Source organism: Rhinopithecus bieti, unplaced genomic scaffold (genome assembly GCF_001698545.2).
Source record: "Rhinopithecus bieti isolate Rb0 unplaced genomic scaffold, ASM169854v2 scaffold_34818, whole genome shotgun sequence".
NCBI lineage: Eukaryota > Metazoa > Chordata > Mammalia > Primates > Cercopithecidae > Rhinopithecus > Rhinopithecus bieti.
This window is the reverse complement of record NW_016815484.1, coordinates 1,087,600-1,112,088: the sequence shown is the minus strand read 5'-3', so window position 1 is coordinate 1,112,088 and position 24,489 is coordinate 1,087,600. Positions and strand designations below refer to the sequence as shown.

General features: G+C 43.5%; 1 protein-coding gene across 11 annotated transcripts in view; it reads right to left on the bottom strand.

Moving 5' to 3' along the window:
* Window positions 1-24,489, bottom strand: part of EGFLAM (EGF like, fibronectin type III and laminin G domains) — a 231,373-nt gene that overhangs the window by 97,982 nt on the left and 108,902 nt on the right. For all 11 annotated transcript variants that reach the window (XM_017853199.1, XM_017853202.1, XM_017853201.1 and 8 more), the window contains 4 exons: window positions 22,914-23,023; window positions 21,762-21,845; window positions 10,152-10,269; window positions 8,481-8,616 (listed from right to left, as the gene is read on the bottom strand). In XM_017853199.1, coding sequence (XP_017708688.1) covers window positions 8,481-8,616; window positions 10,152-10,269; window positions 21,762-21,845; window positions 22,914-23,023 — 448 coding nt within the window. The remainder of the gene's footprint in view (window positions 1-8,480; window positions 8,617-10,151; window positions 10,270-21,761; window positions 21,846-22,913; window positions 23,024-24,489) is intronic.

Genomic DNA, 24,489 nt, shown 5'->3' with positions numbered 1-24,489 from the left:
TCTACAATCCCAGCACTTTGCAAGGCCAAGGTGGGTGGATCACTTGAGGTCAGGAGTTCGAGACCAGCCTGGCTAACATGGTGAAACCCCAAGTCTACTAAAAATACAAAAAAAAAAAAAAAAAAAAAAATCAGCTGGGCATGGTGGCACATGCCTGTAATCCTAGCTACTCGGGAGGCTGAGGTAGGAGGATTGCTTGAACCTGGGAAGTGGAGGTTGCAGTGAGCTGAGATCACACCGCTGCACTCCAGCCTGGGTGACACAGCGAGACTAGATTCTACCTGAAAAATAAATTAATTAATTAAATAAAATAATTTGAAAACACACTTGTAGCCAGGAACAAGCAGGCTATGTAGGAAAGCAGACAAGACCCATTGAGAAAGCCATATAGAAATAGTTGGCATTGATTGAGCACTTACTAAGGGCTCGGTGCTGTTCTAGGCATTTCATGTGTGTCAACTCATGTAATTTCATAATAACCCCATGAGGCAAGTAAATTATTATCCCCATTCTGTTGTCTGAGGCCCTGAGAAGTTAAATAACCCACCAAAGATCACACAGCTTAGAAGTGGTAGAGACAAGGTTTGCACTAGGGAGTCCAGCCAGAGCCTGTGTGTTACTCAATCCGTCCATACTGCCTCCCCTACATCTTGATACTAGATGAGCAGAGTCACAGGATTTGAGATGTCACATATCCAGCATGCCTTAATTTGCAGAGAAAGAAACTGAGGACTGGAATCAAGCAACTTCGCCAGGCTTAGAGGCTGGTTCAGAACTGTCTCTTCTGATTCCACATTTGTACACACTTAAAACCTCAAGAGATGATACCATGAATCAGGCTATAAGCCTCAATTCTGAATGAGAAACTCCTTTAACCTTCACAGCTTTTGACCTTGACCATGAGTCAAATCACATCATCCCTTACAACTGTTCAAAGAAAATCCATCCTCTGTTCAGCTTCCATTCTGAATCCCAGACTTGATCTTCATTTCAGTAACAGCCTTTGCAGGGTCACTTCCTGTGAGAAAACTAATTAAGTTTCTTTGTTACTTACAGAATATGGAAGTCTATGATGAGATGGAAGGAGAGATGACTTTTAACAAAAATATCAATTTGCGAGTAATACTTTAAAAAACCCACCCAGGTTGCATGACCTTGAAATTCTCAAATGAAACCAATATGTAGGTGCTGCAATCCACCTAGAAGCAGCCCTGTGTGAAGATGAATTCTTCAAGTCTTATTATGGAAGGCATCTGCCAGGCACCAGAGAATTATTTGGGCAGAAAAGTTGGAAAGGAAGAAGAAGGGAAGCATTGCTCCTTCTCACTTATTAATATAAATATCTTACGTTGAGATTTAGAGATCAATGTTTCTTGACCTGAATCCCTAAAGCATACACAGACATGTTCTGAACTTTCACATGTACCCAAAATAAGCCAATAGTAGACTTTGTGTGTGTGTGTGTGTGTGTGTGTGTGTGTGTGTGTGTGTGTCTGAGTCTCACTCTGTCGCCCAGACTGGAGCGCAGTGGGGTGATCTAGGTTCACTGCAATCTCCGCCTCCTGGGTTCAAGCAATTCTTGTGCCTCAGCCTCCCGAGTAGCTGGGATTACAGGCATGTGCCACCACCCCCGGCTAATTTTTGTATTTTTAGTAGAGATAGGGTTTCACCATGTTGGTAAGGCTGGTCTCAAACTCCTGGCCTCAAGTTATCTGCCTCTTTGGAACTGGGATTACTGGGATTACAGGCATGAGCCACAGCACCTGGCCAATGGTGGACTTTTAAACTAAAAACAACCGTTGCTAAGCTTTAGCCTGCCCTGTCCAGCAAGTAATAATGCAAAGCTCTGAAGCAGTTTTAGCCAATAAGGTGACACCTTCAGAAAAACTGTAGGCAAGTTAAATGAAAACTATTTTTCACCTTTATCCAACTCGATAGACAGCATACGACAGGATGGCACCCCAATTGGAACTTCAGTGATGAGGAACGTTTTTCCAGGTCTTTGGTTTTCATTGCCACCATACTATATATTATTTGCTTATGAGAAAGGCACTTACCCTGGGGAAATTCTTAGGCAGAAGGAGGAAGGTTTCTCAGATATTTATAGCCAAGATATTTCAAAACATACGTAGCTGTATTTATGCTTGGTTCTTATTTTAATAAACACTAAGCATTGCTGCCCCCAAAGAAATTTTCAGTGTCACTTTAGAAAAGAAATATTCTCCTTCACCTCAAACACATGGCTTTTGTGTTTTAAAAAAGCAAGTAAAAGTGTTTAAAACACTGCAAAATATGTTACGGCCTGAAGGCTTACTCAGAACTTGCCTCTTCAGATCTTTTCTAAAAATCTATGGCTACAAAGAAAGCTAACAAATAGCCTCCAGACCAACTTTGGAGGCGATCATGAAGATTCCTGTCATCTAAAAGCTTTTATTCTGCCTGGGCCTGAGACCAAGCTCTTCTCTGAGGCAGTTACTGAGAGCGCCTTCAGGGTGCTCACACCTGAGGTGTCCTCTATTTTGGGGGTAGTAGAAGCTGGATGAAGAACAAAAATTTGCTTGGTCCTAAGCCCCTGACTCAAGATATCATCGTATTATGCATAAGGTCTACTTGAAATATCATGAAAACTAGCAAATAAGTAAGTAGTCAGCACTCCCATACCCTGGTCTCATAATTTTTAGATTAATCTTCTATTAACCAGAGGTCTCACTCTGTTGCCCGAGCTGGAATACAGTGGCACAATTATAGCTCACTGTAGCCTAAAACTCTTGGGCTCAAGTGGTCTTCCTGCCTCAGCTCCTGAGTAGCTGGGATTTCAAATGTGAGATAGCTTTCCTGGTTTAGTTGAATATTAAAAAAAAAAAAAAAAAAAAATTTTCACTTGAACCCGGGAGGCAGAGGTTGCAGTGAGCCGAGATCGTGCCACTGCACCCCAGCCTGGGCGACAGAGCAAGACTCCATCTCAAAAAAAAAAAAAAAAAAAAAGAAAAAATTTGTTAGACTATCTCCTAACAATGTCTTTGAAATCTTTATCTCCATCGAATAGCAAATAAGAAGAGTAACCCATGTAGAAGTGACCATGAAGACAGAGAGAGGACTGGAACCTTACCTTCCAGTGACAGAATCTAGAGAAGAACTTCACATTAAGCTATCTGAATCTGAGGATAACTTCTGAATCTAAGAGTCCTGCCTCTTAGATGTATAATAATAAGGACCTTTTGGCTCACACAGAAACCTGTCATGTGTATTTCTGTACACAGGAAGTAGAAAAAGGAATTCACTATTAAACATTAAATGGACCTCTCTGGGGAAAATAAAATAACTGAAGACAACGGTCCCCCCACCCCCCACCCAAAGCCTTTCATCCTTTCTTACTGTCTTAGTCTCTTTGGACTGTTATAATGAATACCATAAACTAGGTAACTTATAAACAACAGAAATTGATTGCTCACAGTTCTGGAGGCCAGGAAGTCCAAGATCAAAGTGCCAGCAGATTCAGTGTCTGGTGAGGGTCCATTGACTGGTGAGGGTCTGCATTCTTTTCTTTTTTTCTTTTTGAGACAGGGTCTTACTCTGATGCCCAGGCTAGAGTGTAGTGACATGATCATGGCTCACTGCAGCCTTGATCTCTGAAGCTCAAGTGATCCTCCTGCCTCAGCCTCCTGAGCAGCTGGAACTACAGTATGCAATACCACACCTGGCTAATTTTTTAATGTTGCCCAGGCTGAGGGTCTCCTTTCTGGTTCATAGATGGCATTTTATCACTGTGGTCTTACATGGTGAAAGGGGTGAGAGACCTCCTGGGCCTTTTTTATAAATGGCACTAATCCTATTCCTGAGGGCTCTGCCCTCATGACCTAACCACGTCCCAAAGACCTCATTCTAATACTATCACCTTGGGTGTTCGAATTTAACGTATGAGTTTTGTGGAGGACATAAACATTGAGACCATACGTAGCACACACAAACTACAGTTTCAGAGTTAGAGCCCAGGGAAGCTCTTTCTGAACATACATTCACTCACTTATAATGGGATAGGCTCTGAGATGTTTACAAATGGATTTATTTTGCAGCCAAACATTAAATGCTGCAACAAGCTACAGAGGCTTTCTTTCAGGAATACATCAAACAGCAGCCTAAGATGAGGTTTCTCATTTCCTCAGCCAGCAGGGCTCTGGGCAGGCTGGGTCTAAGCTTCCATCTCTGAAGGTAGGTCACAAACATGAAAGGACTTGGGGATTCATAAAAAGAGCACTGGGCTGGAAGTCAGGAGAATTTGGTTCTAATTTTATTCTGTCCCCAACCAGTCATTTTATCTTGGCAAAGTAACTTATGCAATGGAGTCTCAATTTCTACTTTTGTGAAAGTGAAATAATGGTACTGTAGGATGGAAACAGATACACACTGAATGTCTACATGTAGAGATACTTTATGAGGAGTATGAGCAAGAGCTCTGCAATGAGGGTTGCATTTGCTTGATATTACAGAGGAGGAAATAGGGGTTCTGAGAAAGGATAACTTGGCTGAAGTTACAAATTCTGGAAGAGATAGAGGCAGAATTCCTAGCACAGGGGATGTAACAAGCGACTGGGCCTTCCCATATTCCCATATTCCATTTGGAATTCAACAACGTACGAGAATTCTAAATTTGAAGCTAACCTTCCAGACACTGTGAAGGTATTTGTCAAGGTAAAGAGATAAATATATATCAGCAGTTGGTTGGAACGGCATACAATTTTAAAATATATATAAGAAGCCAGGCGCGGTGGCTCATGCCTGTAATCCTAGCACTTTGGGAGGCCGAGGCGGGTGGATCACCTGAGGTCAGGAGTTTGAGACCAGCCTGACCAACATGGTGAAACCCCATCTCTACTAAAAATACAAGAATTAGCCAGGCATGGTGGTGGGTGCCTGTAATCCCAGCTACTCAGAAGGCTGAGACAGGAGAATCACTTGAACTCGGGAGGCAGAGGTTGCAGTAAGCCAAGATCATGCTGTTGCACTCCAGCCTGGGTGACAAGAGTGAAACTCTGCCTCAAAGTATACATATATGAATTTGAGACCTTGAGCCCCTTAGATATTAGATATTAGAGAGCTCTGAATGTTAAAATGCATTTTAATTGGAATTATACTTGTACATAACACCCACATATACCTTATACTTTTGTAGGTTTTTAACATCAACACAGCTTTTTCTTACACAAAGCTCTTTCTCTTTCCCATATTTTCAAGAATATCACTTGATTCTCCTAACCATACACTATAAGGCTGGAAGATGTCATCGCCCACGTTTTACAGATAAGGAGTTTGTAGCCGATGCCTCTGGGGTCATGCCACCTCCCCTTGTCCTACTTCTGATTTCAGCAGCAGCTGTGGCATGGACAGTTCTTGGAGGGCTCAGACTCGCCTCCTGCAGCCAGCATGTGACCTCAGACACATGCTGTGCTCTTGTTACTCCTCACCTCTCCGGACTCCCCCCTTCATCATAAAATGTGGGGGAGTTATACCCTCAGGGGCAATGCTCAAAGTGGATCCATGTCTCCTGCCTTTTTCATGGTCAATGTGAGAAGAATTCTGTGGGTTTCAGAGAGATCTCAATGGAATCAAGACCCCAGTGAAGATCCCATTGCCTATAGCAGTGACTTAACTAACACACCCTTATATATATCCTCCTTTCCTGTCTCATTCTCCCCACTCTCTCATTCCCACTTCCAAATAAATTATTTGCACCCAATTCCTTATCTGCAGCTCTCTTTTGAGGGGACTCCACACTATGAGAGGCATCAAGGCTCAGTAGGGGAAGTAACCTGTACGGGGCCACACGGCTGCCAATAGAGAAGGCGGCACTCTCTCCCAGTTCTTCTGTCTGAATCCAGTGACTCTCTTTCATCTTCTACTTTCAGGCGTGCACACAAGGTTAATAAACTGCCATTTCTACCTTATATAGATATAGAGAAAATTTTAAAAATATGTGTTTGAACAAAAAATTAATAATAAATAATGCTTACCTTTGCTCAGGGTTACACGGATTATCTTCCAGGCTACCATAAAAACATAAAAAAACTGTGCTTTTTTTTGGAGACAGAATCTCATTCTGTCCCCCAGGCTGGAGTGCAGTGGTGTAATCTCAGCTCACTGCAACCTCTGCCCCCTGGGTTCAAGCAATTCTCATGCCTCAGCCTCCTGAGTAGGTGGGATTACAGGCATCCACTACCATGCCCGGCTAAGTTTTGTATTTTTAGTAGAGATGGGGTTTCACCATGTTGGTCAGGCTGGTCTCGAACTCCTGACCTCAGGTGACCTGCCTGCCTTTACCTCCCAAAGTGCTGGGATTGCAGGTGTGAGCCACCGCGCCTGGCCAGAACTGTGCATTTTTCAAAATTTTAAAGTATTACATCTTCTTTGCTGGTGTTGTCTAATGTATCTGTGGAAGTAAATTATAAATGTTAAGTTTTGCCCCAAGTTTTATAGATGAGAAAGCTGAAGTTTTAGGATTTTCAGTGTAGCACATTTAACCAGTATTGGAACCAGGATTAGAATCTTTTTTATTTTAGGGATATTCCAGGTTTTGCCTACAAAATCTGTTCAATGGCAGTGGTGTAGATTATCTTCAATGCAAAGCATTGTTCTGGGGCTTTGCAGTGGGCATTATAAAAAAAAAAAAATTCTTAGAATCTGTGCCCCTTTTTTCCAGTAATTGTACCACAGTTTTCCTTTGAGGATCCAATCCTCTTGAATACTCAATCCACGTAATCCAGGTTTGAGTGAACAACCCGCTGTTAATTCCAGAGCTTGGAATATGACCAGTGCCTGACCAGTCAATGAATTCTCCCCACATGGGCCACAGTGACTTGTGCAAAGGATGGAAAGGGACCTCAGCTTGGCCAATGAGAATAAATATTGAGATTTTGCTGGGTCCATGGAGAAAGCTACTCTCCTTCCTAGGGAGATAGGCTGGTCACTGCAGGTCTTGACTGCCTGGTGGCCATTTTGCCACCATATAGGAAAAGTCATCTAAATGTGAAGCCACTAAAGCAGAGAGGCGCATGGAGTCATACTGCTGAATTCACACGGATCTAGCCTCCCCCGAATTTAGATTTGCTGCTGGACTTTACAGTTACAAGAGCTGATGCATTACTGCCTCATCTTCTCCTTTCACGCTTCTGACACTTGCAATTTAACAAGTCCTGTGTGAAACGCTCCGTACTCAAGCATTAAAGAGATTCAGTGCAGTACCTCACCTCTGAAGAAACAAATATCTGCTTTCCATTACCAGGGAATAGGCTAGGAAGTCAAGACACAGAAGCAGAGCTAAACAAATCTTGGGAGAATCCTTTGTCCCAGTTTCAGAGAACCTTAGGAATGAGGTTCTGAGCCAGTCTCTTTATGAATGCAGAAAGCAGCAGGCCTCAGACAAGCCTCATCACCTTTAACGTAGAGAATCCCAACTCTACAAGCATTGTTTTCAGACTCACTCACCAGCCACTGCTTCCATTCAAAATCAAACAGCAACTACAGTTCAGAGGAAATACCTTAGACTGGGAATTCTTTCTGTTGACCTTTGTTTTCCTTTCTCTATTTCTTTAAAATTACGTAGCAGTACTAACTTGAGAATAAATGCTTTAATATCTGTAAAAAATGTCCAGTCACTCTACCCTCTGCTAAGCTGAATAATAAGAAATGGAGAGGCAGATGAAAGGAAAACGTTGAGGCCAAACCAAGACACTTGTCCCAAGGCAATAGGGACGTGAAAGAAACAATGGGTTGTCCTTGTTTTTAAAAGATTTTTTCCCTGCTCCTAAGAAACAGCATCATCAAATATTTACTTTGATATATAATATTTCAAAGCCAGGAGGGCAAGGCTCATGCTTTGAAATGTAGGCAGGCTTATCAGAAATGGTACCTCAGCAGTTTTCAGAGCCTAGAACAGTCTCTGACTGTGCCAGGGAAATGAGGAAGAGGTATGTGATACAGACAGGTTTACCGGACGACCCACCAACAAAGAGGTGGGGGATCATTACTGGCCCAAGTATATACATGGGCTTCCAAGCCTGTGTTCACTCTTAAATATACACGTGGTAGAGACCTGGAGGTGACTCTCCTCATTGTCTTACATCAGGCTTGGAATTCTGACATCTACACATTTTTTTTTCTTTTTTTTTTTTTAGATGGAGTCATGCTCTGTTGCCCAGGCTGGAGTGCAATGACATGATCTCGGCTCACTGCAACCTCCACCTCCCAGGTTCAAGGGTTTCTCCTGCCTCAGCCTCCTGAGTAGCTGGGATTACAGGTGCATGCCACCATGCCCAGCTAATTTTTGTATTTTTAGTAGAGACAGGGTTTCACCATGTTGGCCAGGATGGTCTTAATCTCCTGACCTTGTGATCCACCCACCTCAGCTTCCCAAAGTGCTGGGATTACAGGTGTGAGCCACCATGCCCGGCACACATTTGACTTTTGAATGTGACATACAGACTTACCTGATGAATTCCACAGAATAGTATTGAATAGGGGCGCTTCCTTCACTTGCTCCAGGTTTCCAAGACAGGGCCACCTCAGAATCCGAAACCACAATGACATGTGGCTGCTGGGGAGCTGCCGGAGGCAGGCAGGAATCTAGGTGGGACAACAAATACAACTAGACTAGGCTGGTGGTCTCAGCCGTTGGAGAGGTTTAATATAATACATAAACAGCACGAGTGCTTCCTATACCCAAAATATCTCTGTTCAGAACAGCCTCAAAACCCAAACCAAACAAATACAAAAACATAATCACAACTTGATCACTGTGTGAGGTTCGAATCAATGAGACTGGTCTTCCCTTCTCCTGGCTGCACCCCTGACTGCAAATCCAATGAATTATGTCCCAGTCACTAATCCTGGGACACACAGTGGTTAAGTTTCCTGGAAAACCTTCTATCACATTCTCAACTCCTAACAGCCTTCCATCTGTGTTTGTATTGTCAGAACTGATATTTACCTTCAAGGAAAATTAAATGCTTACAATCACTGCCAATCATTATTTTCTCTGTGTGTTTTGCCCCTGACAATCAGAATGCATAGTAATGGTAGGTCATTTGGGAAATGCCCTTCTATGTAAAGAGGTAGGAGTCACCCATGAGCCCATCACCTCAAGTGACCACTGTTTCTGATCACATCCAGACACACACATCTCCTAGCCTTTGTTCACACTACTCCAACTGCCTGGGAGACCTTTCCTGTCTTTTCTTCCTAGCAAAATCCTATGCATTTTTTTGTAACTCAGGCCAAAGCCAGGACTCCTTCTGAAAGCCTGTGAGGCTGGGGCAGAGGAAGTGTGCCCTCCCGTGTGCTCCACAGCCTCCGGTGCAGTCCTTAGAAGTGCTGCTGTCACCAGGTGCAGTGGCTCATGCCTGTAATCCCAGTACTTTGGGAGGCTGAGGCAGGTGGATCACAAGGTCAAGAGTTTGAGACCAGCCTGGCCAATATGGTGAAACCCTGTTTCCACTAAAAATGCAAAAATTAGTCAGGTGCAGTGGCGTGTGCCTATAGACCCAGCCACTCGGGAGGCTGAGGCAGAAGAATCGCTTGAACCCGGGAGGTAGAGGTTGCAGTGAGCCAAGATTGCACCACTACACTCCAGCCTGGGTGACAGAATGAGACTGTCTCAAAAAAAAAAAAAAGAAGTGCTGCTGTCACTCATTTGTCATTGGCTTCTCCTTCCACAAAAAGCTCCTTGCCAGCAGTGACCACCATCAACCCAACTTTGTACCCTACTGTCCAGCTTGGTGCCACCTCTAAAAACATTAGTTGCATTCCCTTTGCCTATAAATCTCTTCTCCCACTCCCCTTCCTCACCTTCTTAATTCCTACTTACCTGTCAGATCTCCATTAGTTGTCATCTCTTCAGGGAATTCTTCCCTTATCCCTGTGTTGTATGTTCCTACAGTGCTGAAGCACCTATCACACTCTGTGACTACACACTAATGAGGGAATGTCTTGACTTACCCCACTAAGTTCTGAGAGGGCAGGGGCTGTGCTTGCTTTTGTTCTCTACTGAATTCCCAGAGCCTAGCACAATGCTTGGCACACAGGAGGTCCCTACTGATATTTGCTGAATGAAGGATGCATGAGCAGCCTGCCACCTATTAACGAATTTGAACCTACTTTACCTTGGGACAAAGTGGTGACATGCCGAGGAGAGCTCAGCCGCCCTTTGCCAGCCTGGCTGTAAGCTGCTATGCTCACACGATATTCAGTGCCTGGTTTCAAGTCTCCAATCACTTCCTCCTGTCAATGACCAAACAAGAAAGATGCCAACAATCAGAAGATTTGTTTGAGCAAATTGTATGATTTCCATGAGGTTTATATCTCGAGGTCCCTGTGAAATTGCTTGGCATAGAGAATGTTTTGCTTTTTCTAGGACTGGCCCAGTTTTAAGCTTTGCCAAGAAAAAAATGACCATGACATATTTTCCAAGACTGGAGGATGGCCCTTTATTGAAATCTATCCATGGTCCTAGAACTGGATACATTCACACTAGCAAATGTTACTGTGAATATCAGAATTCTTTGATTAAAGTACAGGCTGCTGGAAGGCAGGTGATGATTCTTTCCAAGGCTGGAATTCTCCAGTTCCTTCTTTCCATTTGCAGATTTCAGATGCTCGGGGAATAGCTGCAGCTGCACACTGAGGTCTTGATTTGTACCTAGAAAGTAGGGACTGGAATTTTAGTTCTCAAATTTTAAACAGCATTAGAACTACCAGGAAGACTTTCTTAAAAGTGTGTGTGTGTGTGTGTGTGTGTGTGTGTGTGTGTGTGTGTGTGTCTGTACTTCCCCTGCACAAAGGGCCCTGAGCAGGAAGCCCCAGCCAAAGAGGGCTTTCTCCACCTTGAGCTTTGGCAAAAGTGGTGTGTCCCCAAAGCTACAGTGCTACACAGTAATTGGGAGCCTGGGTCTGATTGGTGGGAAGCAGCAGCCCATTGTAGTGGAAAGGGCACTGTCATTGTAGTCAACCAGCCCTGGGCTTGAATCCTGATTCTGCCACTTATTACTAGCTGTGTCCTTGATATTAAATTCATTAAGCCTCACTTTCTTCTTCTGTAAAATAGGCGTGACATATAACCATCTTGCATGATTATAACATTTGAGATACTGTGTGTAAAGTAGCCAGTATGGAAGATGTGCTCAGGAAATGAGTGGTCATGACTATTGTCTTGGGCATGTGGGAACCTTCCTCTTCTCTACTTACCTAGGCTCCCGAACTACTCCAAAGGCCAAGCTCTCCCTTTGACACCTTCCCTGACCACACAGGCCTAGTGATCTCATCCTACTGAAAATTGTGCCACTACTTTAACACATTTACAATGTATTTATTTAAAACTATTACTATTTCTCTTACGGGATTATAAGCAACTTGAGAGCAGGGACCATGTCTTATAATTTCTTCACAACCTCTTTTGCAGATGTTTGAACATTAATTGTTGCTAAGAAGAATTAAGGGCATCCCTATGATTTTTTAAAGCATTCAACAAATAATTACTGAATACTTAATACAGTAGTTCTTAAACCCTGATTACACATTAGAATCACTCGTTGATCTAAATGACGATGCCTGAACTCCACTCCAGACCACTTAAATCAGAATCTACAGGTGACAGAACCAGGCATCTATTTGTTTAAAGCCCTCCAGGTGATTCTAATGTGCAGCCAGGTTTGTGAACTGCTGTTCTGGGGCTTGGCTCACCTCTCAGGCCCTGAACTGCCCCATCTGTTCCCCCTCCTCTTATTGTCCTGATCCCCCTAGATCCAGTATCTACCAGATCCTTCTGTATTTACTATGCTCAAGACTCTCACACCTTAAAAACAGTAACTCTCTGATCCTTCTGTATTTACTATGTTCAAGACTCTCACACCTTAAAAACAGTAATTCCCTACCACATCTGCACCCCTAGATCCTCTCCTCAGAGGCAACCTTCTTGAAGTTCTCTTTGTTGCCTCACCTCCTATTTACTCCTGAACTTACGCCCACCTGGCCACTCTCACTACAAACCTATTGAGATGTTCTTACCAAGACACTGTAACAACTCTGTAGTGAATCCAGTGGGTGCATCTCAGTCTTTAATGACTCGTTGCAGCTTTCAACACCATTGTCCACCCTTGCTTCTTCAATCTCTTGGCTCCGTTGGAAATCATGACTCTGCTCCTCTGTGGTCACCTTCTACTTCTCGTGTTGCTCATTTCCAATACTCTCCATCCACCCCCTTTCTCTGCTACCTGTAAGGATTACTCTTTCCCAGGAGTTCACCCTGTCACCATCTTCTCTTCTCCCTCATAGTCTTGCTTGAGTACGCTCCTCTTCCATTCTGTTAGCTTCTGGCACCACCTTCAGGGTGACATCTTCCAACTCTGCACCTCTAGCTCTGGCCTGCCTCCTGGTCTCCAGGCATGGAGTGCCTCTTGAACATCTCTACCCAGAGACTACCAAGCAACCCAAGTGTAACACAACCAAAGCTCGACTAATCATTCCTCCTTCTGCCAAAACCAAACCAAAACATAGCTTCACTGCTTGCCTTCTCTCTCTCTCCTGCCCCCCCCACCATTACCCAAGGCCAGAATTCCTGATGCTTTCCTCTATGAGTTCACCCTACACCCCTCGCCACCATCTAATCAGTTACCCATGCAGCAGATTCCACCTCTTTCATATCACTTGAATGTGTTTCTGTCATTTCATTTTTACAGCCCTTGAAGACCAAGTCCTCATAAATATGACAATGGGCTCTGATTCCTCTGCCACCAGTGCTGCCCTGCCTGTACCTCCAGTCTGGACTCCACAGTGCTATGCTAGTTATCTTTCTAAATCCGCAATCTGATCACATACTTCATACTTTAAAACCCCTCAGAAGAGCATGTCATGTCCCCCTGTTTATCCTTCCAGCATCATCCCGTACCATGTTCCCTCCTTACATTCTACATTCCAGTCATACTTAAGAACTTGGCAGGGCTCAAATTTATGCCATTCAATGCCTCTGGGCCTTTGAACCTGCTGCTCCCTCTACATGAAATGTCCTCCCTACTCCTGCCTGGCTCACCCCTACTCATTCTTCATGACTCAGATCAGCTGAGACATTACCTCATTTCTCTGGCCCCGCCCCAGTCTGGTTAGGTCCCCCTTCTCTAGGCTGTCCTGGTGTCCTTGGTGCACCTCAATCTGAGCAACACTCACCTTGTATTTTAATTATCAGTTGATTTGTCACCTTGTCCCCACCCACTTGAAGCCAGTAAGCAAGTTCTTATTCCTCTGGCATCCCAAAGCTTAGCATAGTGTTACCAGGCATCTAGCAAATGCTCAAGCAATGCTTCTTGATGAATGAATAAATGAACTAATGAATGATGAAAGAAAGAAATCAAGCCAAGATGTCTCATGTAAACAGATGACCTCATCAAGAAGCCAGCTGATACTACTGAGCCCTGCATCTTGACTCACAGCATCAGTACCCCTGCCCCAGGCCCTGGATTAGCACCTCCAGGGACAGGACTGACTCTCCTGTCCACCTCCTTCCAGCCACCCCACCATGCCTTTCAGACCTGCTCCCTTGTCCCATTTCCACCTCGGTCCCTGAGTTCCCACCCCTTTGACTCCTTGCCTGGGTCTTCAGTCTGCCCCACCCTCCCTCCCTCCCTCCCATCTCCACTCCATCCTACATGTGGCTTCACAAGGGGCCTCTGCTGCACATGTGGACCTGCCTTCAGATCCCCTCTCCGGCTCCACGTCCTTGCATCTGTGCTCCTGAGCTTCACCTTCTGTCTCCAGGTTTCACGCCAAGTTTGGTGGTTAAGAGACTGGAGGCAGCAGGTGGATCCAACCCTCTGTTCTCACTCCTCTCCCGACTAACGCTCCACGCTTTCCTAATGGAAGCAGAAACACTTTCGAACCAACACAGCACTCTCCCAGACTTCTGCTTTGGGATTCTTTACTCCTGGGAAGTCATGATGCTGGATGAAGTGTGGGTGGTGATGTGGATCCAGAGAGTATTGTAGCTATAGCTCAATACCAAGCACAGCTACCATTAATTACCAGTGATGGGTGTTTTCTCTGTTTCAGGAACAAAGAGAAAGAAGGCTATATGTAGCCTTATTTAATTCTTCCTTCAGTTCTGTGAGGTAGGTATCACTCTTGTTTTCATTTACAGAGGAGAAAACCTAAGCCCTGAAAAGTTCACAATTTGCTCAAGATTTAGTCAGTGGCAAAATAGGGATTTGAGCCCTTCTCCATTTGACACCAATGCCCAAGTTCTAATTGGCCAGTACATGTACAAAAAATATTAAATAATGTTTAAATCAACAACAAACAGTACTTACCATAATCACAGAAAACTAGATTGTTACTACTTTATGACCACGGAAGTTAATGTATCAGAAATTTAAATGTTACCACTGAAAACCAAGCAAAATCCTATTTGTAGTTCCATATATAGATTAAAAACTACTGGAACTCTTTATTGGATATGGAAGATTAGTGCTACCTTCAGCTTGGGTGCATTCTGAGGAGTAGAGGGTGACCTTCCCAGAAGCCGGCTGTTTCCCGTCTGTCTCTTTTTCTGCACTGACACTCCGGAAAATGGCATAAAGGTGAAAATCAAGGGGACTGAGCAGTAAGGGCCACAGAAACATGTTGAATTCAGCGATTTCACTGTCACTTCCTCCCCTGACATCTCTCCTCTCAAATGGAATCCTCAATGTATTGTGACTTGTGATAATCCTTGCAATTTGTAGTAAAATACCACACACCATAAATCTTTGTATTTCTGTCCTTAAAGGTCTTACCATCACCACTTCAGGCTTGCATCAAACTAGGGCAGATGCTGAACATGCTCTTTTCAAAGTACAGAAACAGTCTTTTGCTTTGTTTCGTTGCCTTGTGGAAGTCTGAAGACAAGTCAAGATGTTTATCTCTCCTGAGCTTCATTTCTCCACAAGTTAGTGAGAAACAGAGTGGGGGAAATTGTTTTCCTGGAGTAGAGGCCAGAGTGACCTCAACAGTCTCCCCAGGCCCTTCCCCACCATTTTTTTGGGTGAAGCTGAGTGCTTTGCTACAAAATACCCCTATTTTGTGTTTGCCTAGTTCTTTCTGAAATGCAAAACCCTTTTGTCTGCTCAACACCGCTGTTGAGAGGCTTCATGCGAGCAGTGAATTCACATCTATAGAAGAGAAAAGCAAGGCTGGTCACTGAGCCCAGTGAGAAAGCTCGGGCAACTTTCAGGACTCTTGCCTTCTTCACAGCTTGCCAGAACAACAAACTTTCATCTTACAATTGTTATCATCATTATAGTTTTCATTTATATAGCATTTTGGAATTCATAAAATCTCTGTACACCATTATTTCCTTTAATCTTCACAACAACTCTAAGAGATCAGTCCTATTGTCTCCATTTTGCAGACAATGAGACTGTATTCAGAGAGTTTATATAACTGCAGGCAACCGTGGGTCTGATTTCCCTCATGAAACTTTATATAGTTCTAATCACCTGACTCGTAGACACAGCATCACTAACTAGTTCTGAAACGGGCACCTGGTTTTTCCCATGTTCAACCGCCTTTTCCATTCCCTCCATTCACAGTCTGTCACCTGGATGACTCATCCCATTCTCTTCTTTCTCATGATAGAGTCCTCATATTTCAGTTGGGCCACTCAAAGACTACATTCTCAGCCTCCTTTCCCTCCAGGTGTGGCCCTATGGCTAGATTCTGTCCAATAGGTTGTGAGTGAGAATGCTGACACCAACTTTTGAGATCTCCCCTAAAAGGAAGGAGTGTGTTTCCTTTCCTCTTTTCCTTATCTATTGGCCAGAGTGTGGATGTGACAGCGTAAGCCATTCTGGACCATGGGCAGGAGGGCACAAGGGGTTGGTAGAACACTGAGTTGGAAGGAGCCTGGCTCTCTGATCAAGTGAAGCCACCAGAAGGTGACATCCAGACAAGTTCCATCGGGGGGAATGTAAATGCACATATCATTAGAAACACTGTTAATTTGAGTTTCTGGCCTGCTAGACTAATATCTATCTAATACATGACCCAATATACAAAACCAACCTGGGTTACCATGTAAGAAGAGCCCAAGAAAAGATGAGACTCTTCTTTTTTTTTGAGACAGAGTTTCACTCTTGTTGGCCAGGCTGGAGTGCAATGATGCGATCCCAGCTCACTGCAACTGCCTCCCAGGTTCAAGTGATTCTCTTGCCTCAGCCTCCTGAGTAGCTGGGATTACAAGCATGCACCACGATGCCTGGCTAATTTTTGTATTTTTAGTAGAGACGGGGTTTCACCACGTTGGCCAGGCTGGTCTCAAACTCCTGACTTCAAGTGATCTGCCCACCTCGGCCTCCCAACGTGTTGGGATTAGAGGCATGAGCTACCGCACCCAGCAAGGCTATTCTTCACTACATACTTTTCACTCTGCATTGACAAAATCATGTTGAATTGTTCTGAAGTCTCTGACTCTGATTTCAGACCTCACCTTTACCTCCTTACATGCTGCTGTTCTTTCTCCTCCTACTGCCTGAAATACACATCATTTGGCTTCAGAAATAAGGCTAGAGGCTGTCTTATTCATTAGTTCAGATGAGCACAGTTGAGAGGAGGCATGAATTGAGTAGAGAACTGGACTGGGAGCCAGGAGACCCAGGTTCTGCTGCTAACCTAGCTGTGTGGTCTTGGGGATGCCACTTAGCTTCTCTGGGCCAAAGATTCAACACAGAAGGTCTATAATTCTTCTAAAACAACCTTCATTAATAGCTAGTAAACTTGGATTCAACCTCACAGTTGACCCTACAAGTCAAGGCTAGGCCTCAGTTGCCTTAGTGAGAGTTGGGACCACCTAGCATCGTCCAGTGGAAGGCACCAGAGAAAGAGAAAAGTGCTATCTTCCAAGCATCCTTCCTCCAATGCGCTGAGGATGGCTGTGCAGAGCAGGGTGGAGGGAGGAGTTGTAGGGATTTCTATTCTCTGGGTGGTCACAGGAAGTTATTTTCCAGAGCTTTGCTGCAGGGGCAGCATTAGCTTTGGAGTCTGGACAAATCTTCCTTACGTGGATCTGTCCTATGTACTGCAGGAAAGTTAGCATCCCTGATGCTTGTCCACCAAAATGCCCAGGAGGGGACAAAGGCACCCCCAGCTGAGAATCATTGCTAGTCCATCCCTTTTTTTTTCTTTTTTTTTTTGAGATGGAGTTTCACTCTTGTTGCCCAGGCTGGAGTGCAATGGCACAATCTTGGCTCACTGCAACCTCCGCCTCCAGGGTTCAAGTGATTCTTCCACCTCAGACTCCCAAGTAGCTGGGATTACAGGCGCTTACTACCACACCCAGCTAATTTTTTTTTTTGTATTTTTAGTAGAGATGGGGTCTCACTATGTTGGCCAGGCTGGTCTCGAACTCCTGATCCACCCATCTCGGCCTCCCAAAGTGCTGGGATTATAGGCGTGAGGCACTGCGCCCGGCCCCATCCCTTCATTTTACAGTTGAAGAGAAATTCAGAAGAGCTCAGTGACTTCACCTCAGGTCACCCTTGCTCTGATGAGAGAGCAGGAACAAGTCTTCTGATTCCTGGTTAAGTTTTCTCTCTCTAAGTTCTGGGTCAATCAGTGGACTCTAAAGCAGGGTGGTGGTGCATCCCCAGGGACAGCAAGACAACCCACTGAGATGCCAGAAGAAAACACAAGAACTCTCTATTTCTGTTTTATCTCCTCCTTTAAAATTCTGTGAGATTTTATAATGTACATAATATATTAGTACAGTAGCATATGTATAATTTATAAATACATAAATATACATATATTGGTGCATGTTCAAATATTTTTAACTGATGGTATGCATGATCAAAAAGTGTAAAGACCACCACCCTAAACATCCTTATCTATTTCTAACTCTAAAAAATTTGCCAAATTGCCCTGATTTGTTTTACTATTTTGTTTTCCAGGAGGAAACCTGGAGGGTATTATTTTAAGAAAAAGATAAGGTGGGCTTGAAATGCTGCCAAATTGGAAGCTTCTAGAAGGCAGATTATCAAACAATGCAGCCCAACTCCACATTATCAGCCAGGGTATTTTGGTCATTTTATCAGTTAAATCAGATTAATCATTTGTCAATCCACTCCCCAGTTTGGTATTCAATCCAGAAAACCAAATCTATCGGTCCTATCTTACTGAAAACACAATCTGGAATTGTCAGAGGAAATAAGGGAGTGAGAAAAGAGGAGGTAAAAGGAGCGGGAGCTACTTCCAGAGAGGTGCTCACTAGTTAAATATTTTCTCTCCTTTTCAATCTGTTTCACCTACTTTTGAACCAGAGCTTAAATTACTTCAACCTTCAGAGAGGTTCCCCTTAACCCTACTCTGCTGTGTGAGATGAAGAAGTACATGCAAGGATAAAAGTGGCTTCCTCTAAATGATTAAAAATTCACCTTGTAGATTCAGCTGTCTGTGCTTACACTAGAACTAGGCACTCTCCACTGAGCCTTAATCAGCAAGAGGGAGATGCAGGAAAATCAACATTTTGATGAAAAGAGATCCCCTGAATCCTGGGTTGGGACAGGTGTTTAAATTTTCTAAAACATGCTTACAAAAATTGCCTGATGATCAGGTTATCCCTGGAGAGGGGAAAAAACAGAGGCAACATGAAGAGTAAAAACAAAAAACTTGCATGAATAAAACAAATCTGTACAGCACCTGCCCCTTTTGCCATGCACAGCCAAGGGCAGCAAACACACATCTTTGCAGTATGAATCATACTGACCACTTACTAAGCTCTCATTCTGTGCCAGGTATCATGCTGAAGGTTCTACAATCATGACCTTATAACTCACATCTTTATCTATAGAATGATATGATATAGTACAGAGTTCCTAAAACTTTCTCTGTTCTTGCCACCCTTAGTGTGTCAGTAATATTTATAGCATCTCAATGCCAAAAGAAATGCCCATTTATTAAGTAGTTATATCCAAACACCTTGGTAATAACAGTTGATATGATTTGGCTCTATGTCTCCACCCAAATCTCACCTTGAATTGTAATAATCCCCATGTGTCAAGGGTGGGACCAGCCGGAGGTAACTGAATCATGGAAGTGGCTTATCCCATGCGGTTCTCGTGATAGTGAGTGAGTTCTCACAAAAGCTGATGATTTTATAGGGGGCTTCCCCCTTCACTCAGCACTCATTCCCTCTCCTGCCGCCCTGTGAAGAGGTGCCTTCCGCCATGATTGTACGTCTCCTGAGGCCTCCCCAGCCATGCAGAACTGTGAGTCATTTAAACCTCTTTTCTTTATAAATTACCCAGTGTCAAGTATGCCTTTATTAGCAGCATGAGAATGGACTAATGCAGTAATTCACACAGATGTTGCTGTTTTCCTCAAAAATGTTAAATATTCTACTGTGCCCCTGTAAGCCTGCTGCAGAGCCCTGGAGCACTCTGGCACACAGTTTGGGAACCACAGACACACTATGATATAGATATTTTTGGGATCCCTGTTATGTCAATGAGGAAACTGAGACCTAGTAAGGTTAAGCAGCTGTTTTGTTGAAATGCAGAAATATGAACACAAGTCCATCAGAATCCAGGACACATTCTGCTATATCAGACTCCTCCCACTCCCTTGCTGAATCACTGCCTTTATGTGTAGTCATGATTTCCTCTTTTCATTCTGTTTATTCTGCAACTCTCCCCACCCCCAACCCTCCCTACCCCCAAACACACACACACAGAGAAAGAGAGAGAGAGAGAGAGACATGTGTGGACACATTCATGCTCATTGGGCTCAAACCATTCCAACTGGGATGTCCCTCCCTTGAGTCTGCCTTTCCAGAAAGTTCCTGCTTCAGTCCTCAGTCCCAACTTTCACCTCTTGACCACTCGTTCCCACACTCACCTCTCACTCTTCAAACCCTGTCTACTAAGCAGCATGTTAATAATGACATCTGATCTTACGTTGCTCCCTAATTGTTTTATCTGTGTGGATGTGGTTTTCAGAAGACTGAAAGCTGCCCCCAAACAGGGACTGTGTGTTGTCTTATGTTGAGCATAGAGTGGCCCCTATGCAAGTTTGTCAAAATTGGCAAGACGATCAAATGCAGAATTTGATAGTGTACTCTAATGCCTAGATGTTGATAATGGAGAGAATGTATTTAACATATAAGTCATCGGGAATGATAACTACCACCCACGTGGCTTTTATTTGGTCCTCACAAGAGAATAATTATTACACCTCTATCATGGAAAAAAAGTTGAGGTTTAGACAGTTTAAGTGACTCTGACCAACACTACCCAACCTGTAAATGGAAGAAACAGGCCTAAAAGTCCAGAGTGCTGGTCTCCCTCCCAGCCCTGTTTTAGGTTTATACAGCAGTGACCTTCAGAGAGATGCCAATTTTCAGCCCAGGTTCTATGATGGGCAGGATATCAATTTCAGAGGCACTGTCTAGACTCAAAGTCTTGTGTCACTCTTCATACCTGAACTGGGTTCCAGGTCAAGCAGTAAGCCCTGCAGGACACCAGGCTGGGGTGGCTGGGGACACTACTAGGGACAATCAGGCTTCTTGGTGAGGTTAATGAGCTTATTGAAAGTTCCAACCCATCTCCCTCTCTTCAGACAGAGTAAACTATAGAGGCTGAGGTTGACAGCTTCTGCGGCCAATGCTGGATGCTTAAGCAAAAGTCTATTTTGAGCTTAAATGCATGTCATACAAAATAAAAGCAAGCTGGAAATGTGCATCTATTCCTTCTGAGTCATGAGAGCTTTGGTAGAACCAGCAAGGGCTGGGGCTCAGAGGTCAGTCAGCTCTGAGTTTACAGTTGATGCTGTTACTCACTAATGTATGATTTGAGGAAAGTTACTTCACCTCTCCAAGTCTCAGCGTCCTTGTCCATAAAATGAGGTCATAGGATAGTTGTGAAGAGTAAGTGGCAAAGTAAATGTAAAGCAAAGGGTGGTGGCTGCCAGGTAACAGATGCTCAATAAGTGATAGTTCCTTATCATGGATGACAAACAGGTGCTGCCTGTTTGTCAGGTGCTGCCACCAGAAGGCACGGATCAAATAGGAGCTAGCACCACCACCACCATTATAATAGTGTTATGAGCACTGGTGCTAACTCCTTGTAGAGCAATTCAAAAGGCTCTAGCCTGAGGTTGTGGCAGAATGAGGGAGGGGAGTGAAAGAAAAGAAAATACAAGATGCCTAAGGCCAAAAATTCACTTAAGAGACCTTGAGGAGAAACAAAAGAAAATAGATGAGGACCCAACAATTGGCTAGTGGAAGGACGGGGTGCTGGGCTTGAAAAAAAATAAATAAACAACTTGGACCATTTAAATATACGTTTCAAATTACATCCTCTTCTTCTGCACTGTGTCTTCAGGCAGCTGGGAAGATACAAATGCGTCATATTTATGTATAAAGCTTTTATTGGGATAAAAAAAAAACAGAACTGAACTTTATGAAGAAAAGAAGGGGAAAAACCAGCTGTAAGGTGGCAGTTTTCTTGCATGATAAAATAGGGTTGAGTCCAGGATGGAAGCATTTACACCAGGACTCTTTCGTCAGATGCCTGTTTTTCAGAGATGTAGTTGGCATGGTTCAGAGGAAATGTACATGGATGACATTGGGAAATCCTAAAGGACTATTAGAAGCATTAGTTATTATCACATGTACAGTAGCACACACACCAAATCAGCAATCTCCCAGAATAGCGCCCACGTGCTTTTGAGGAGGCTGCCAGGATGGAGAAACTCACCGTGGTCGGGATGTCCCGGCTGAGAGGCACGTTGTGCGACTGCTCCTGCAGGGATTTATCTGCGCCAACCTCAGAGTAAAAGACCTTGAAAAGATGCAGACACCCCGGTGAGAGCAGAGCCCGTGCTTGTGTAAGATCAAAGGTTGTAATTACACTCACAGTGGCAGCAGGCTCTGAGGTGCGTCGCCTAATGTCACGTGCACTAGTTCTGCGGGAACACACATCAGACCTACTTGGGTTGGGTGGGGGGTGTTGCAAACTCAGAAGCCTGCGGAGTCCAGGAGGAAGACACATATCAATGAAGTGAGATGCAGAGGTCTGGACGTGGCTCGTGTTATTCTTCCCAAAATGCATGAGCCGCCCGGGTAATCTTTCATTTTCTCACTTTCGATAAGACATGAGTCCAGAGATGTATTCCTCTACTTTTAGAAAACAATAGGACGAGGGCCATTATCAATGGCTACTGTCCCTCGGTGAAATGGAGACAGTAGCAGGTGGTGGGATTGGGGTGTTACTGAGGTCTTACAGCTCATCTAAAATGAGCAGCTGAGTTCCAGCAGGTGGATAGGAATGTGGACCCAGTGTGGCCAGCTCTCCCCATATCCCAGAGAGTTCACAATTCCAAACATTTATGTGAAATATCTTGACTTCTCAAAGTTGACTCATTTCTAAAAACACTATTCAAGGAAAACATTTTGGTGAAAAGGTATCAGCCCAGTTTGCAGCCTCTGATAGGTAAGAATGCATTCTCTGCTGCTTCCTCCATCTTGCCTACCCACCTTCTTACTTTACATTATTTTGTACTTATTGATAACATTCCACAGTGATTTCCTCTTTCCCATGTTCATACTTTATTCTCCAGATTTGACTATAGGCAATTGAATAGCAACAACCATGTCCTTTTAGTTTATATTTTCCCACAGCTGAACAGAGAAAGGACTGGATAGATCCTAAGTGAGTAATGCAGGTGTGATGTGACATTCAGGGCATTTACAAATATCCTTCAAAGGGGGACATCTCTTCTAGCTTTATGGAGGGAGAATGGGGCAGTTACTGATATGAAAGGACAGATATCTAGAAAAAGCAAGGATGAGAAAGACATACAGTCACACAACACACCCACTGAGGAAACTCCCGTGCCCATGGACTCACAGTGTACCCAAGGATGGTGCTCCCAGGATGCCTTGGCATTTTCCACTGGATGCTGAAAGCCGTACAGTTCAATGCGCCCAGCTTGATGTCAAGAGGAGCCCCTACCTTGCCTGCCCCCAAACAAAAGAGATTGTGTTAGAAGCTCCACACATCCCACCTTGAGTATACTTACACAAGATTTAAGAGTGCGTTCTCTGATAGATGAAAAGCCTACTTAAAGATAATTCCAGAAATGCAGTCAATTTCTGATACACCACACCTATCTCAGCTGACCTCACTCACTTTGCTATCCCCTCCCAACCTGGCATCAGTAGATAAATCAGTCCAGCTATTGCCCTCATTCTCTCAGGTAACTTCTAATAGGTCAGGGACCAGCAAAGGGAGATTCAGGGTAGCATAGACCACAAATACTTCTGACTTGATTCTAAAAATTTAAAATGTATTAAAGTAAGATGACAGGCACATTTGTATTTACTCAATAGCATATATGTTGTATGTATACATTATATAGATGTGTTCGCTTATATAGTTAGGATATTCCTATTGTGGGGCATTTCAAAAATATAGTTATGTATAAAATGAAGTTTAAAAATTTCAAATGCTTTACTATCTAAATCTTAAGTAACTTCATAGTTATAGATGATAAGATTTATAATTATAAAATAATATATACAGGTTGCCACAATTTAGAAAACATAAAACATTATATCTAATTCTAACATTCAGAAATGAGTCTTGACAGCATTGTGGTATATCTCCTGTTGGTTACGTGCAATTTAAAAAAACTTTGTGTGTGTGCGTGCTTCTATACAGTTGACATCCCTTATCTGAAATTTCAGATTTTTTTGAATTTTGGAATATTTGCAATATACTTAACTGTTGAGCATCTCAAATTCAAAATGCTCCAATGGGCAGTTCCCTTGAGCATCACTGGTGCTCAAAAAGTTGGATTCTGGAGCAGTTAGGGTTTCAGATTTTTGGATTTAGGATGCTCAACTTTGTGTGTGTGTGTGTAACTTTTTTTTTTTTTTTTTTTTTTAATGAGACAGAGTCCCGCTCTGTTGTCCAGGCTGGAGTACAGTGGTGTGATCTCAGCTCACTGCAAGCTCCGTCTCCCGAGTTCATGCTGTTCTCCTGTCTCAGCCTCCTGAGTAGCTGGGACTACAGGCACTCGCCACCACACCCGGCTATTTTTTTGTATTTTTTAGTAGAGACGGGGTTTCACTGTGTTAGCCAAGATGGTCTCCATCTCCTGACCTCGTGATCTGCCCACCGTGGCCTCCCAAAGTGGGAGGATTACAGGCATGAGCCACCACACCCGTCCATATGTATGTAATTTTTAAATTGTTTTGTTATATATAGTGATTATGTATATATGCATACATGTTAATAATTTTAAGTCTTATTTGACTTAGTATATATATAGTACAAACAGCATATTTACAATCATTAAAATCATTATTTTTAATGGCTGTAAATTTTTCCATATAACACGTGCCATAATAAACAGTATTTGTCATCCCACAATTATTAGGCAATTTTTTGCTGTCTTAAATAATGCTCCACAAGGGCAGGG